Source organism: Notechis scutatus, chromosome 1 (genome assembly GCF_049901735.1).
Source record: "Notechis scutatus isolate UNSWTSFEM ecotype Mainland chromosome 1, rNotScu1.2, whole genome shotgun sequence".
NCBI classification, from domain to species: Eukaryota; Metazoa; Chordata; class Lepidosauria; order Squamata; family Elapidae; genus Notechis; species Notechis scutatus.
The window spans coordinates 286,305,261-286,322,190 of NC_142009.1; the positions used below are offsets into that span (position 1 = coordinate 286,305,261).

Below are 16,930 nucleotides of genomic sequence, written 5' to 3' on the forward strand. Positions count from 1 at the left end.
AGACGATGAGAGACAAAGGCTTGCTAAATATACAGTAAGCAGAGAAGTATTCCAGACATTTTGATACTGACAAATGAAGTAATTATCTCTTATGATGAAAATGAAGGACAGATGACTGATGATGAAGATGAAGAGAAATGTGATGGGTTACAAAGAGGCCGTAGACCAAACACATGTGCCCTCTACTTGAAAAGAAAAGACAGAATACAATAGATTACAAATAACAAATGTCACTATGCAGAGTAAAAGATACATGATGTTGATCTACGTGCCACTGCTGCCATTACCACAACTGCCTTCATAGATGCTGGCTTGATCACTGAAGAAGAAGAAAAGATACTTGTAGTTGAGCCACGGTGGCTCAGTGGTTAGAGTGCAGTACTGCAGGCTACTTCTGCTCACTGCCAGCTGACTGCAATTTGGCAGTTCAAATCACACCAGGCTCAAGGTTGACTCAGCCTTCCATCCTTCCAAGGTGGGTAAAATGAGGACCCAGATTGTTGGGGGCAATATGCTAACTCTATAAACCGCTTTGAGAGGGCTATAAAGAGGCATATAAGCCTAATTGCTATTGCTATTGCCCACAATAAAGTCACGAGAACCCAGGAAAAAAATATGGAGTCCCTAGATCAAGAATTTGATGAGCTATGTAAGAAAGGCAAAATAGAATGCATCTTTTTCAATGGCTATATAGATACAATTAAAGTTATGCTGAAAGCAAACAATTCAGATCAGAAATTCCCCAGTACCATCAAAGAAGAACATTATTCTGTGTGCAATGAGCCAGGTGGATATCTTTATAATTTCACTCCAGAGAAAGACTCAGAATTGGAAAACTTGCTCAAGTGATTGTAGATAATCTGGTGTATTTCATGAAGAAGAAAGACATTGACAAAAGCTTGAAGGCCATTGGAGGAGATTATACAAATGTTAATACTTGCTGTGAGGGTGCTGCCATGCACTGGGTAGAGCTCAGGCTTGACTGGAAGTTGATCTGGTTGGGGTGTGCGCTCTACAGGAATGAGTTACCCCTATGACACTTAATCACAAAATTGCATGGGAAGTCCTTGTCTAATAACAAATGGGCAGTTAAAATTGGCAATATACTAGACACTATAACAGAACTTGACATTGATTCTTCATTCACAAGAGTTTCAATTGGTGAGCCTCTCATTTCACTGAGCGACAATGTTGTAAAGGATCTCTCTACTGATCTACTGATATGGATATAGGATCACACAGGCAAAAAGGACAGAATAACTTCTCACAGATTTGGCTCTTCTGCAAATTGGCCCCGTAAGCCATTCACACTGGTTGACAACTGCAAATAGGCATTGTCAAATATGGGTTTCATAACATGGCTTTAAAGGCAAAACTGTCCAAAACTTATGATAGTGGAATACATCATTGGTGTTGTACCCTTGCTGGTTCAACATCAAAGTAAAAGATTCCTGGATTGAAGGCCCATGTAATGTGTTGTTCCACCTGCAGCAAATCAGACTGCAAAAGAAGGCTGTAGTAGATGCTATTTTGCCAACCATTCAGTGCTCAGCAAAGTACGCTTTCACTGAAATAATGATCCAGCCACTCTTGTGTTCAAGAGAGGAGAGCTGGTGTGCAAAAGATCATTGACTTGAGGGATGCAGACAATGACATGCTGGGATATTTTTCTGTACGTGCAAGAAAAACGTCTTTAATCAACGTCAGAGCATCCACTCTGCTGGAGCTGATTGACTGGTCTGAATATCAGCCACCTTTGATGTGCAAACTGACTACAGCAGAAATAAAGAAGTTCATTGACAAACCAACGCAAGTACCAGAGTGGCCCTGTCATGCCCAATCAACAGATATATGAAACAGGTCACAGAGGCAGCAAGCAGAGTTATACACATGAGAAACATGACGGCCAAGAAGCAAGTCGCAGCTGATATTGAAGAATGAATCAAAACAAGACTTGATGAAACTTACTAAAGATTTTTGTAACTCAGATAATTGCTTTCTAACGTTAGTTTATGATTGCATGGATTATTTTTTACTTAGCTAGATAAGATAAATCAGAAAAAAGCTTTAATTTTTTTAGCACAAGGTGTAATTTTGAGAAGATAAAAGTTAACAGTATTTGGGTTACAAGTGAGTTTTGTGGAGTATATGATCAGGCGTGGATTTGCCATACCAAGCTAAACCTTGTGCAATTACAAAAATAACAGCAAATTTCAATTCTTTTAGAACCCCTCACTGAAAAAAAAATGCAAAAATTAATTTTTACCCTATTAAATGACACACCCCACCAATAGTTTATTTAAACTATTTTGTGATGGTGCAAACAGCTGGTGAATCACTTCAGTTTCTTGGTAGTCCTGATATTCAAGTTTATGGTGCTCTAGAATCACAAGATGGTTATTCCTGTGATTTAAGATATCAAGGATTATGTCTTCTAAATTGGCATTTCATTAGAGTATTGTGTGTATCTTAAGTAAAACATTGGGATTTACCAGAGACAATACATCATGGTAATTCAGTTTTTTTGAAAATGTCTCACCAGGGACCAAGCAATAGACAAACTGGTCTAATCTTTTCTGTCAGCAGGACTTCTACATTAACAGGCAAATATAGATCTGTCTGTAGTTTGTTGCCTGCATCATCCAAACCAGCATCTGAAGCTTATTTTAACATAGATGTAACCGGCTGCTATTTTTTATTTTTGAGCACATAATTTGAAAATCTGACTTTAATATTGATTAATGTCAAGAAGTTGTGAATGATCATCCATAACATTGCCCAGAGCCACTTGTCTGAGATGGCACCTATGAACTTGAATAAATAAATCGAAACATGTTAACTGATTATTTCACAAAAGAATTCTTAAACTGTCCTACTTTCATAGTGCAAAAAACAGTAAAGAAAAAGTTTAACTCTAAATGACCCTGTCAAGTTTTAACTGACGAACCCAACTAAAAGCAAGCACGGCTGTCTGCTTGGATTTTTCCAGCCATCCTTTCGACTGGGTCACCACTGTTTTGGTGCTGAAATCCATCTCTGCAGCAGTCGGGGTCTCTTTTGCTGTCGCTGTCCTGGGATTCGCTGTCTACTCTCCTTTATGTTCCCTCCCAGACATCATCTTCTGGGTCTTCACAGCTCTTCTGGAGGCGATCGGACAGGCTGCAGGAGCCCAGGACTCCTTTGTAGATTGTAATTTTGGTAGAGCTGGTTTAATGTCAAGGTTCTGACTGATGAACCCAAGCAAGCAAGCACTGTTGTGGTTTGCTGGCAGCCTGTGCAGACAGCAGCGGAATCTGACAGTGGAGAAGAACGGGGACCAGTCAGGCAGTCTGGAGAGGACTAGGACGAGGGTCCTGTGTCTGATGCAGAGATTGGGGCCAGGACCATCCAGGAGTGGGGTGCTGCCTCTGGAGCCTTCGGAGTCTGGAAGCAGCGAAGCAGAGGACCTAGGGGAGCCTGTTCCTAGTGTGCGTGTGCGCAGAGCTGCTAGAAGGCAAGAGCAGCTGAAACAATGGGCAACTCGGGAGTAAGGCTGGGAGGTGATGGCCCCTCCCATAAGGTATAAAGGACAGGCAAAGATGACAAAACCTTTGCAGGAAACAAAGTTGTTCGTTTGGTTCAGATTCATCCTTGAAGCTCTTTGTACTTCGGTTGGTTTTTGTTCCAGTTTATTTGACACTTCTGTTATTGGCAGCACTTCACAGGAAAGAAAGGTGGATGCTTATCTCAAGGGACTGTTTGAGATTCATTACCGGCTGGGAATGAAAATAATTCCCAACGTTGCAATAAAACAAGACTTGTTTTTAAAATAAGCGTGTACGTAATTACGGTCTCGGAAGCCTTGGTCAGAACCAGCACTGTTGAGACAATCCAATCTCTTTATGCAAAACTTTATTGAGTTGCTTTCATTCTGTGCCGAAATGATGTACTCAATAAAGTTTTGCATAAAGAGATTGGATTGTCTCAACAATGCTTGCTTGGTTGGGTTTGTCAATCAGAACCTTGATAGACCCACTGGAATTGTAAGGAATAGAATGAATCAGCCGCCTCGGTTAACAGAAGCACTAAGGTTACAAGGAAGGTTTCCTTATGCTCCATATGTGGGCTTGTTGTGTTCTGGTGATAGATTCAATTTCATCATTGATCAGTCTAATTGAATCTAACTAGTAGTCCCAGCACTATTACTCATTTCTATTGGGATCATTTTAATAATAATTTGTGATGTTGATTCCAAGCAATAGAATGTATTTATAAGTTATCTCCAAAGATGTTAAAAACTACAGAGAGTTTGACCTTGATGTTTAAGGTGATTTTCCCCCCCACCCCAATTTATACCTTTTCTAGGTTGACTGGCACCAGCTGGATTATTTGATAATTGACATGCCACCAGGGACAGGAGATATTCAGCTGTCAATCTCACAGAATATTCCAGTTGCAGGTATCTCTGGTAGTTTTGCATGTAGTGTAAGCAGTGCAACTAGGTGCATTTGAATTACATGGCTGGAGACAAAGGTTTTGTTTGGAAACTGCAAGGTTGCTCCTCTTTCATAAATGTTGCATTTGCTCACCATAATCTATGGAAAAAAAAAACCCACTGTGTGACTTTGAGGCAGATGAATCCATCACCTCTTGTTAATTTTTTAAAATAACTATTGGTTTAAAAAAAAGATACAAAGTTAAAAGAGAAACAAATGGAAATAGAAAATTGGAAAAAGAAGTCGGCTTGCAAAGGATATAAAGCTGAAAAAATGTTTGGGTTACATTTCTATGTAGAGCAATATGTCAAGTCATAGCTGCTCATTTTAAAGATCATACCTCCTCCAGTGTTTTGGGAAAAACAGCTTGATTCTTGGTCCTCAGTGAGATTGTTCTATATTTGATATTTTTTTCTCTAAAATGTTGAGAATCACTATAGGAAATAAAGTTTGGGCAGGATAAAATGTAAAATATTTTGTAATTACACTAAATACAAAAAACACAAAAAACCAGAAGAAATAAATACTTTAAAAAGTATATTTGTAAACACACATATATAGAAATGTTAAAGTTCATCTACATGAATCTTTATGAATGATTTCTGCAAAACACTAAATAGTTGAAGTCATATGTTTCTGTTTCCACTGCTGAACCATCTTTTGTTTATATATTCATTTTCCCTGTCCAAAGTCAACTCCCATATCATTGAGATAAATTGTAGCTCAAAATGTTGAGTTAATATGTGATCACTTTCAAAATGAGGCAATATATTTAAGTAAAACATTGCTTTCATTGCATTTCACAAAATAAATATAAAATAGCAATTTCTAAAATACTTCTTTTTATTGAAAATGATGCTACCTAAAAATCTGCTAAATTATATGCTTTTTTTACATGTCTGTGTTTTTTTATTAGATAAATTTAAAAAAAAAACAAGTAAAGTCCCCCTTCCACAAAAACTGTTTTTGGAGTTGAGTGAATTTTTGAAGCAACTGTCATTTGGGGGTTGAAGGAATCAGGGAAATTAGTGATAATTAGCTACTCTGATACATGTGAATGGAAACACTTTTTGTAAAGCAACTATCATTAATCTTTAATTAGAGATTTATTTTCTGAGCCTATTAAAGATTCTTCTAGGAATTAAAATACCTGAATGAAACAAAACGATATTGATTTTTCCTGGGGTTTCTTTCTTTCTAGGGGCTGTAATTGTGTCCACTCCGCAGGATATAGCTTTATTGGATGCACATAAAGGGGCTGTGATGTTCAGAAAAGTGAATGTGCCAGTAAGTACGTCTTATTGGACTCTGCTAGATTATGGATATATTTTTAAATTAGAAATGGGCAACCTAGAGCAAGATACATTTTTGAAATAACTATTAAACTATTCCTAATATCCTAGAAAACTCTAATATATAAGTATTGGTATTGATATTATTTGATTTCCAATTAAACTTAATTTATATTATTTAGCTTTGATTATATTGTACCCTAGTACTGTCCTGGCTGTATCCTTCCTTACTATGAAAGTAATGCCATTTGGGGTTTTTTTTGTGTGTATGTGTCTTGAGTAATACATTTCTCATCTTTTGACTGAAAGTGTCCAGTCAAATTCAGTCAAGTCCATTTCAATTCAGTGATGCCTAAGATGCCAGTATGTATAGTAGTCATGTAGTCTTTTATCTGCTTTGGATTTTCCCACATTTCTAATTCTTATATTCCAAATCTCCACTATATTTTTTTTCTTTGCAGTTTTGGATTTCCTTTTCTTGTATGGTAGCACAAGTAATTAGATTTCCCAAAGGCTTCAATATAACCACATCATAAACATCAATACTACTCCCAAAAATCCTTAGTAGACTGTTGAGTACTAACCTAGCAGAGGGACCCATCATCCACACTATCAATCACTTTACACTGCTATCCATGTGTTTTCAGTGAAATAATATTTTATCATTGCTTTCTCCTGCCACAGCATGACATGATTGATGCCTTTGCTATTGTAACTAAAATGATCAGATATCTCTAGCATCTTCCTGTAACATTGTTGCCTGATATAGGTCCCTGCTTGTTTTAACTGGGTACTTAAAAATAATCTTTATGACTTGATTGATGCCCTGGATTATATACTCTAGGTCTACACTTCCCATGTTTTTTGCTCATTCCTCCCAAGCACATCTAAACATAAGAAGATAGCCCAACGAATAATGAGATAATGATTCCATACTCAGCTTGGTGTTTTGTTTTGTTTTTTGCATTAGAATCCCAGTGCCAAAGTATAGAAAACCTGCTTTTACTTACATGAGTTTTAGGGGGAAAGGCCTCAGGTAGGTTATAGCTTTAGCAGACAGATAGGACAAACAAAAATGTAGCCAGAAATCAGCCAAGAGTTTTACTGTGAATGTTGGTTTTTTGCATTGTCACATGGAAGTTCTATTAAGCTGCTTATTCTTTGGAAGTCAGATCTGGGAATAAAGAATTATTAAAATTGAAGCCAATTCAGGCAAAGGAAGAGGAAACAAAGGAATTGTTTGTCTCAGGATTCCAGGACTAATTTTTTAGTTCCTTATAATGATTACCCTGCTACACAGAGAAGAAGGCAAAAACACTGACAACTTTGTAGCCCAATAGCCAGGCTGGTAGTTAGCCAGCAGCAGCTGCTCAAATAGCAGAGCCAGGCTGAGTGGGGCACAGTGGCTTATTAATCACACTTGGCAAGGGAGGGAGTTAGGTGGGCTAATGACTGAGTTACCTCCTCATATATTGTTCCTGGTGGCCTTCTTTGCATTGGCACTAAATCTGTGCTACAAGTCATCAGTTGTGTGCCAGTGTACACATGCAGAGTTTAAGATCTGGTGATGTTGTTTTAAATCTCTCTTCTGTTTCAGTCATATATTTATTTATCTAACATCTCATTCTGAGCAGTGTTTGTGTGTTTCCTGCATCAACTGCATAGCCCCACAAGATACCCATGGTCCACAATCTGGGCGCCAGTGATTTTCAGAAAACTCAGATATCCTACCCCAACTTTTTGACAATTTTCTGTAATATCAGTATACTGAAAATGCAAATCAGTCCATATGCTATATATACTGTCAAAAAACCATTGTAGTTTGGTACCAAAATGTTTGAATATTAATTGGTGAATTTTTAACAGTTCATCAAAATGTCATATAACTACAGCCATATTTAGAATGGAAGCAACTGCAATTCTATTAATGTTTTGTCCTCCTTTAGTATTCCTGCTGTTGTCATACCAGTTTGTCTCATCACATCAGATGTTCACGCCTTTGCAAATAGTTATTTAGTAATTAAATATTTTTGCTACATCACAGCAGAATTTTTGCTGGGCAGTGTGCTTTTTGCAGTCTTATTTTTTTTTGTCAAGAAGATCCCTATGTTCCATGTCAATTTACACTTTCAGGTGTAGTAAACTACTTGGCTGGACTTCCACCATGAGGGAATAGCCATTGGCCAGTCTGTGTGCTTTTCATGCCAAATGTTTATTCTGTGACATCTCAAGGAAGAGTTAGGAGACATTTTTGTCTGAAACCAATCACAAAGAAAATGTTTGTTCCAAATTGTAGACCTCTAAATCTAAGTCTCTTTTATCCATAATTTTTATACCATAAGTATACTTGAGGGATTGTGAAGCCGTGGAGAATATCTGTGAGCAAGTTCATTTTCCAGTGCAAGTTCATTTTCCAGTATTTTGATAATACTAACCTCACATAGAGATGTTGTCCCTTTAAAAAAAACAAAAAGATATTCTGGTTTGTTACAAGTCTAGGGAATAAATGTTGCTGAATATTATAAAATAGCAAATAACTAAAATAGTTTGACAAATAGTGAATGTGCTATTTACCAAAATGTAGACTTTAGAGTCTTATATGCATTGAAGTAAAAATAAGACTCAAAGTCATATGTGCATCAATATGTCAATAAATGTATCTTTCTTTGGAATTAGTAGTGAGAATATTAAGCAAATGAGGATTTAAACATTAAGTCTGAATGCCATTTTAAAGTTGGAATTAAAAGAACATTCTTAGGGACTCAAGTTATCACTCCAATAGTAAGGTGGGCTGCAAACTAAAAGCTATCTTCAGACCTATGCTTTCTGTCTTTGCTCTTAGTACACAAAAAATGTGGCTTGCCTGCTGAAAAATACCAAAGATAAAAGGAAAAAAGTAGAAAGGGTCCTTCAGTATTGTATATTCTTAATGGTGAGTTTACTCCTGGAAATGTATCGCTCCAGATGTCATACCAGAAATAAACTTATATTAGAATTGTTGGAAAATTTGAATTGACAGCACAAGATAGTATGCTAGATTGGAATGTGACCCAGAATATGATGGGTTTTTTACTCATAAAGAGGAGAAAAGCTGGGAACAGTTTTATTCCCAATTTTATTAAACAGTTTTGATATTATTATATGAAATACATCAAAAAAATGGCAATAATTATATCCAGAAAAGTGAGTGATGAAATAATTAATACAAGTAAAAAAAGGAAAATTTGCACTAAAATAATCTGAAATGAAAATAACGTTTTTTTCTAGTGAAATGTATAAACTGCTTCAGCCTCAAGAACTCATGTAACGTTATTGCTTTTTGATTTTGTACTTTATGGTTGAATTTTTATTGTTATATAGCTGTAATTATATCATGGATGTTTTATTCTTATGATGGTAACCCACTAAGAGATTCTTAATTGTGGCAAGCAAATACAAACAAACTGACTACATAAATATAATCCAGCTGATAAACACTAGCAATATATTTAGTGCAAAATACAATAAGACCTTGATTCTCCAGAGTGGTGCCTGGGGCCATAATGTGTCCTCTGACATGTTCTTGGTACTCAAGTTTCTTTAATTTTTCAAAAAAAAAGTGTGTGTGTGTGTGGGGGGGGGGGACAGTCTGCTTGATGCAAAATAAAACAAAATCAAGCAAAACATAGAATTCCAATAATGCCTCTGTGCTCTCAGACACCCTCAAAACATTTTTAGAAAATAAAATGGTGGGAGATTGGAGCTCAGAACTTTACTTGCCTTTTGGCAAACAACTGTTTGTAATTGACAACACCTGCCAAGGCAACCATTTTATGAATATGCCTATTCATAACTTGCTTTCAATATAAATATACTACTACTAATAATATGGCGGGCATACAGGATTAAAGCAACAGCTACAAACACTGATCTGTAGTGCTAGCAGTCATCCTGCCTAATGTGCTCATTAGCCCAAGGAGCTTGGGGAATCTTGTCCTAAAGTTTAGGGTTTTTAGAAGGATTAATGTGTAAGCAGGCTAAATATGAATAAAATCAAGCAGAGCTGCAAAGCAATTCAGCATCAATGAAATGAGAAATTACACACACACACACACACACACAAACACACACACACACACACAATAAGTAGCATATGTTCTGTTTTATAATATTCCATAAGCAGGATGCTAAGATTCCCAGTTTAAATAGTTCTCACAATCTAAAATAGACAGTTCAGAAGATAGCAGAAGGAGCAGCAGCTTTTTTCCTGGTTTTAGATTTTTGGAAAGATAATGCTACCCTATTCTAGTGTTATTGAAACCCAAGCTTGATCACAGATCAAAATAGATTATTTTCTTCTGCATGTAGCTTTCATCAGAAATAAGAAACAGAAGAGGCGATAACTTCTATTGGCAGAGCTACTGGAATTTCTGAAGTTAAAAAATGAAAAAAAAAGAAGATACCATCATTACTGAATCAAGAAACTGCTTAATAAAAATCCATTAAAAGGCCGTTTATCTTTTCCAGTTCTGCACAGAATTACTCAGAGTATCTGGTATCTGGGACAGAATGTCCCTGAAAACAAAACAGAAGCCTCATTATGAAATAGCTAAGACTAAAAGTTAATGGGACCTCTCTAAAAGTTATGTTGCAAGTCAGTTCCAAAGATTTGCACTCTTTTGGCTTTAATGCAAAAATGTAAGCTTTGTGCTGGACATGACAGGTGTATCCTGTCTATTATGCTTGCCAATTAGGTGCCTTTAGGAATGCAGGACCTGAATATAGTGATATCTGTATTCTTTATTTGTGTTCTTTAGTAGCTGGTATTGACAAGTATAGTTTGATGTTAATATAAAGCTGTTTTAATTAATACTACTGGATGTTATCTAATCCCTTTTTATATTGGTAGCTGCTATTGGCATCCTATGGTACTAGGTTCTGTGATTAACAATTTTTTATAAATTCTTAATCTTTTGCCATTCAACCAAGAGCTTTTTCCCCATGTAAGAGCTGCATGTTAATTCAGCATTTTTTAAGTTATTAACTGTTGTTTTGGTTTGAAGAGTCCATCTGAGAACTCTTCACCATCCTTTTCTTCTTTTAAATACCCTTAATAATGTCTTTTAAGCAAATTTGTCCACCTCATGTCTATCTTCCAGTTGATAATTGTGCTTTACCTATAAACAATTAATGTATTTTTAAAGGATTTTGAAAGCATAAACAATAACTATGAAATAAATTCACCAACAAGACTTTGGGCATAGCTTTAATTGATCAAGTGGGGCTGTTTGATAATCTTAGCATGAAATTAATTATAAATAATAAGCATTTATCTGATGAATAATTAAATTTCAGTAAGAGTATCAGATCTCCTAACCAGCTCCCAATTTCTCCACGCAACTACTGTAAATCTTTTAATATTTCTTTTTGCCTCTGCTAAATCTTACCTGAAACTCAGATAATTTTTGGCAGGATAGTTGTGGTGATGGCAGTGGTGCAGCTTTATGGAGCTTTGTGGAGCAGTAGATTTTGTCATTATTTCCTTTTCTTATGCCATCATTTCACTTTTATAAGTGTTAAAATCTAACAAAGAAATGGTGGCAAGGTGGATGACTATTTACAAATGGCCTTTCCTCATATATCAAAGCACCATGGAAGGAGTGTTATTATCAGTTAATGTTATTTCCTGTTATGGGAAATGGAGAGTAAAAAGAATTGATTAATCTGGGATACACAGATTCAGAGTGGGGGTATGACTGAATACTTTTCCTTGTCGTCCCCCCCCCCCATTGGACAGCTCAATATTCTCAATATTCTATCAAGCTGGTGGATATGATTTGGCAACCTCTATTTGGCTTCAAACAGGGTTGTCCAACCTAGGCAATTTTCCGACTTATGAGCTTCAACTCCTAAAATTCCTCAGCCAACACATGCTAGCTGGGGAATTTGGGGAGTTGACATAGATCTTAAGGTTGCCAAAGATGGACACCCTTGTTTTAGAAAGTTAGAGGAATAGAAATGTTTGCTGTGTAGAAATGCCTTAAAATGATATGAATCATTTACATAAAAGGCTTCTTGAACAAATGGAACATTAAATGATAGCAACTATTTTGCTACTTAAAGAGAAGCTATGCCTAAATTGTTTTGCTACTTTCTCCTAAAATTTATGTGAATATGATAATAAGCATTCATCTCTAAATATGGAATCCTTTGCAAAAGTTGAATATTGATCAAATTTTGTCAGAGTCCTATGAGCTAAAGTCTGTTTCTGAAACCTTTGTATTTCCATAAATATGGAAACATGCTATTCAACCTAAAGTATCATGTAAGTCACAACACTCGATCTGCAATTTGAACATTGATGGGCCCAAGGAACTTATACAAAGAAATCTGTCACCATAACTATTCTTCTGGTAATGTAAACCAAAACTATTTATGAGAATGATATTTGAAAAGCTAAATTACAGAAGTTTGGCAAATAATGACTAATGTAAATAACATTCTTAAAGAATAAATAAACCAAGAAAGATGTGTGTTGGGACATGCATGGGACAGGATCAAGAAATCCCTCTAGAGCAGGAGTATCTAACATTGGCAACTTTAAGACTTGTGGACTTCATCTCCCAGAATTCTGGGAGTGGAAATCCACAAGTCTTAAAGTTGTTAAGGTTGGACACCCATGCTTTAAAGTGTCTAGGGGACTCCAGTCTTATCTGAAAACCAGATGTATGTGTGGAAAAGTTTCTTTGCTATATATATGACCAGTGCATACTTACATACTATTGTTTGCAGCCAGGGATATGCTTGACAGTTTTTACTGCAGTCAGTTGCCCTGAATGTGAAAATGTGTTTTAAACAGGAAAGTGACTTGTCTATGGCTAGGTGTATAGGTGCAGTGCCAACTGTTTAAAACACCTCTGCTTATGTGTGAATTATTGCTCCCTCCCACTCCGGTCATGCAGATGGTTGTTTACTGCTGTAAGTTGACTCAGATTTTGCATGCTAATTATATCTGTTGTCTGTATTTTGATTTCCAGCTGAAATGTGTAAATATTGGGATCCAAAGTAAATTGCATCTATGTTACTTATGTATGAGATAGACACACACACACACACACACATGGCAGAAGTAGGAAAAAAAGCATATTGGAGATGTAAATTATTGTCCCAGCTTGTCAACCTTTAGCAGTGATACTTCTCTCAACCTGCTGCAGTCGGGAGAATTCCAAATTTTCACCACTGTTCTTTGTGTTCTTCAAGTTATGCATTTAAACATGTATTTTTATTATTTATCAATCTGTATTTAGAGGTGGACGTTGACTTCTAACTATTCGTTTAAGTGACCATTCAAAGTTACAAAGGCACTAAAAAAAAGTGACTTACGACTGCTTTTCACAATTACGATGGTTGCAGCATCCCCATGATCATGCGATCAGAATTTAGACACTTGGCAACTGGGTCATATTTATGACGGTTGCAGTTTCCTGGCGTCACGTGATCACCTTTTGCGACCTTCTGACAGGCAAATCAACTGGAAAGCCACATTCACTTAACAACCGTGTTGCTAAGTTAACTGCAGTGATTCACTGAATAACTTTGGAAAGAAAAATTGTAAAATTGGTCAAAACTCATTTAACAATTGTCTCGCTTAGCAACGGAAATGTTGAGCTCAATTGTAGTGGTAAGTCAAGGACCACCTACATAGTCTGCTATCTATCCAGATTTCCATCCATAAAATAACCAAGCTAAAACCAAAGCGCCAAATGGAATAAATAATACTTATTCTCATTATCACAGTAATGCTGTCCAAGAGGCACTTAAATGACAAAAGATATGATAAGCCTATGAACACTAAGCTATAAATAGAAAAAAAATGTTTGCTCGCAGTTTGCACACACACACCCCTCAAACCCAGAGAACAGTACTCCAAAGCTCAGTTGCTAGTAGTACAGGGGAGGCTTTTCAAAGTATCTTCATATAGTTATAGGATGCTGACAATGATCCCCTTACAGATTCAGGCATGCACATTGTTCAGATGTTGGGATCCTAATCCATTAAAGGTTTCAATATGCAACTCTAGCCACTAACCCAGATACACTTAGGTCAGTATTCTTTCTTTATTAGAGATGGACAAATTGATGCCAAAGAAGGGATAGCCTCTATAAGGCTTGATATTGGATGAATAACAATAATAGCACTTCCTGATAATGGTTCTGGGCAGTTTGATCAGTATGCCAGAAGTGCATCCTAAATACAATTTTTTCGCCGAGCATACACATGCAAGCTGGAATTTCTAATATAAAGAATGTCTGGCAAGCCAGCTTACAATTGGCTGTATTTCTCTTTAAGAAATACAGGCAATCCTTGCTGACTAACCAGTCATTCAGAAATTGTTTAAAATTGCTACTGTGCTGAATGAATGGGACTTACAATTTGAAGTTCTGGTCCTGCACCACCCCTGTGGCCAGGTGATTGCAATTTGGGCATTTAGCAAGCAGCTCACACTGACAGTTGTAATGCCTCATCCTTATTTGTGACCTACCAGTTTTCCCCAAGCCAAGTCAATGGGGAAGCTGTCACAAATTGTTCTGGTAAAGTCGGCAGCTTCCCTTCCTTCATCTGGCATGGTGTCCTGCTTCCCTTGGCTTTTCTTTGCTCGCTCACACAGCATGGCACCCTGCTTCTCGCAGCCCCTCTTCGGTCATGTATTGTCTACCCCCACCATATGGCATTCCCATATTACTTTCCTGGGACTCCTGATGCTTTCTGGTTAATGAACCATATCCCCAAGGTTACAATGGTAACTGGGATGCTGGAATTATTGCTAAGTGATGTAGACATGTGACGTCATGCTTTATGACCACATGCCTAGCAACTACAAACCCAATTGCTATCATAATCTGAGGACTACCCATATATGCAGTATAATAACACGTACTCAGAGTGCATGTACTGCAGAACAGTTGTGTATAATAGACAATATTGGGGAAGGACTACCACGGGTTTGCTTGGACTGACTTCAAAACCTTTTCTTGTTTTTTATTTTGTGTAGCAGAGATGAATACCCAGTGTATGACTTCTGTTTTCCCAAAATAATGTATTATATATAATAATTGTTCTTCATCATACATACATAGATACATTTCAGATTTCTTGGAGTATATTAGTCCATTGTTCACTGTGCTTGAGTAAGAGGTTACTGTCTAATAGTATATTTGACTAATAGTGCAAATATACTTGTGTGTGTTGCAGGTGCTTTACTAATCTAGACTCAGAAAAGTAGTAAACCAGGAAAACCTAATATTTTAGGTGAATAGGCTTAATATAAAGGCTGAGTGCTGTTTTCACTTTTCCTCCAAAAAATTTGGCAAAGGATAGACATTTTAGCAGGGGTGGGATTCTACCTGGTCAGACTGGATCTATAAAACCGGTTGTTATGATTCTGCGCATTTCGGAGAACTGGCAAATTGCGCCACTGGCTAGCCTCACCCCTCCCTCCCTGCCCATTCATTCCTTACCTGGCATGTACACCATCCAACTTGCCTGCCTTGTGCCTTCACCTAATTTTTGGTAAGTTCCTATTTTTCCTCCCCCCCCCCTGACCATCAGCTGTTCTGACTATCAGCTGTGATATTTAGATTAGCTAGAAAGCAGGAAATCATTGGATTTCTTGCTTTCTAGTTAATCTAAAAGCAGAACTGAACCTTCCTTAGGACTGAAGATTCTGTTTTTCAGTGCAGACTCAGGCAATAGATTGCAGAAAGATAGATCTCTGGGTGAATCTGTGATTCTGGAGCAACTCAATCTGCCTGCCACTTTGCCTGATTTTGGTTAAGAGTTGCCCTTTTTTATTAAAAAACAACAACAGTATTTACATACATGGTGTGTTGTGAATTAATTTTGTGAGTTTGCTTACAAGCAAATTTTATGTGACAGACTCAGGCAATAGATTGCAGAAAGGTAGATCTCTGAGTGAAACTGATTCTGTGAACAACTCAATCTGCCTGCCTGCTTTGCCTGATTTTGGGTAAAAGTTGCTCTTTTTTAATAAAAAAATTCAGTATTTACATAAATATTTACAATATTTACATACAAGCCACGCCCAACCAATCACGTGATCACCAAGCCACGCTCAGTCAACAAGCCACAGCCACCCAGTGACCACTAAGCCACACCCACAAATTAGGCCTTGCCCACAGAACCGGTTGTTAAGAAATTTGAATCACACCCCTGCATTTTAGTCACCATTATCACATAAGTTAGCTAGATTGCATATAACAGATTCTCTATGTTAATCCATTTACCATTTGAAACGCTACATCTAATATAAGTACTGTCAATAATGTGTCATTTTTGTAGCTTAAATAATTAAGTTAATTGCTCTTTAAATGTGCTTTTGATTTGTAGAGAGAATAGAAAAGGCTGAGCTACCCTCCCCTTCGGAGTATCAGTGAATAGACATTTTGAAGAGCAGAAATAATGTTGCTCATCTTTTCTTTTTTCTTTTTCTTTTCTATTACTTCAGGGGATAATTGGCTGCTGCAGAATCCTGGCTAATTTAATGAGCAATCAAATCAATAGATTTTAGCAACTCCTATATATACAACAGTCTTAAATTGGAAATACATCCCATTGTACAGACCAAGGCTTACTTCTAAATAAATGTCTATCTGATTAACTGTTGTTTAAGGTCAGCCCATAAAAGACATTTCAATGATAGCTCACTTGCTGTCATTTGTTTTATAGTGTTCTGGACTTACAATTGCTGTTTTCCTCCTTCCTGCTCAAATGGATTTTAATTTATAAACAAGGTGTTAACCCTCCAAAGGAAACTGGCATTTTTCTAGAACTGTTGATTAGGGAATTCTGGCAAATGATTTTTTTTTCTGACTAGGATATATTTCTGGGTTTATTCTGATAAAATTGGATAAGTAGATGAAACTGATATTTTAATTTACTGCTTCTATAATATTAAATCTGTTTCTGCTTTTTTTTGTTTAACAATTTTCCAGGTATTGGGCCTTATACAGAACATGAGCGTTTTTCAATGTCCAAAATGCAAACATGAAACACACATTTTTGGAGCTGATGGAGTGAAGAAATTATCCAAGAATATTGGTATAGATGTTTTAGGTAAGAATATGTGGTTTAAAATAAAACCTATATCAGACAAAACAGAATGCA

The 16,930-nt window shown here is 36.7% G+C and overlaps 1 protein-coding gene across 8 annotated transcripts in view; it reads left to right on the forward strand.

Annotated features, from left to right (window-relative positions):
* Window positions 1-16,930, forward strand: part of NUBPL (NUBP iron-sulfur cluster assembly factor, mitochondrial) — a 65,380-nt gene that overhangs the window by 41,583 nt on the left and 6,867 nt on the right. For 7 of the 8 annotated variants that reach the window (XM_026664518.2, XM_087951772.1, XM_087951773.1 and 4 more), the window contains 3 exons: window positions 4,345-4,438; window positions 5,677-5,762; window positions 16,759-16,879. In XM_026664518.2, coding sequence (XP_026520303.1) covers window positions 4,345-4,438; window positions 5,677-5,762; window positions 16,759-16,879 — 301 coding nt within the window. The remainder of the gene's footprint in view (window positions 1-4,344; window positions 4,439-5,676; window positions 5,763-16,758; window positions 16,880-16,930) is intronic. The other variant, XM_087951774.1, reaches the window with a different exon arrangement.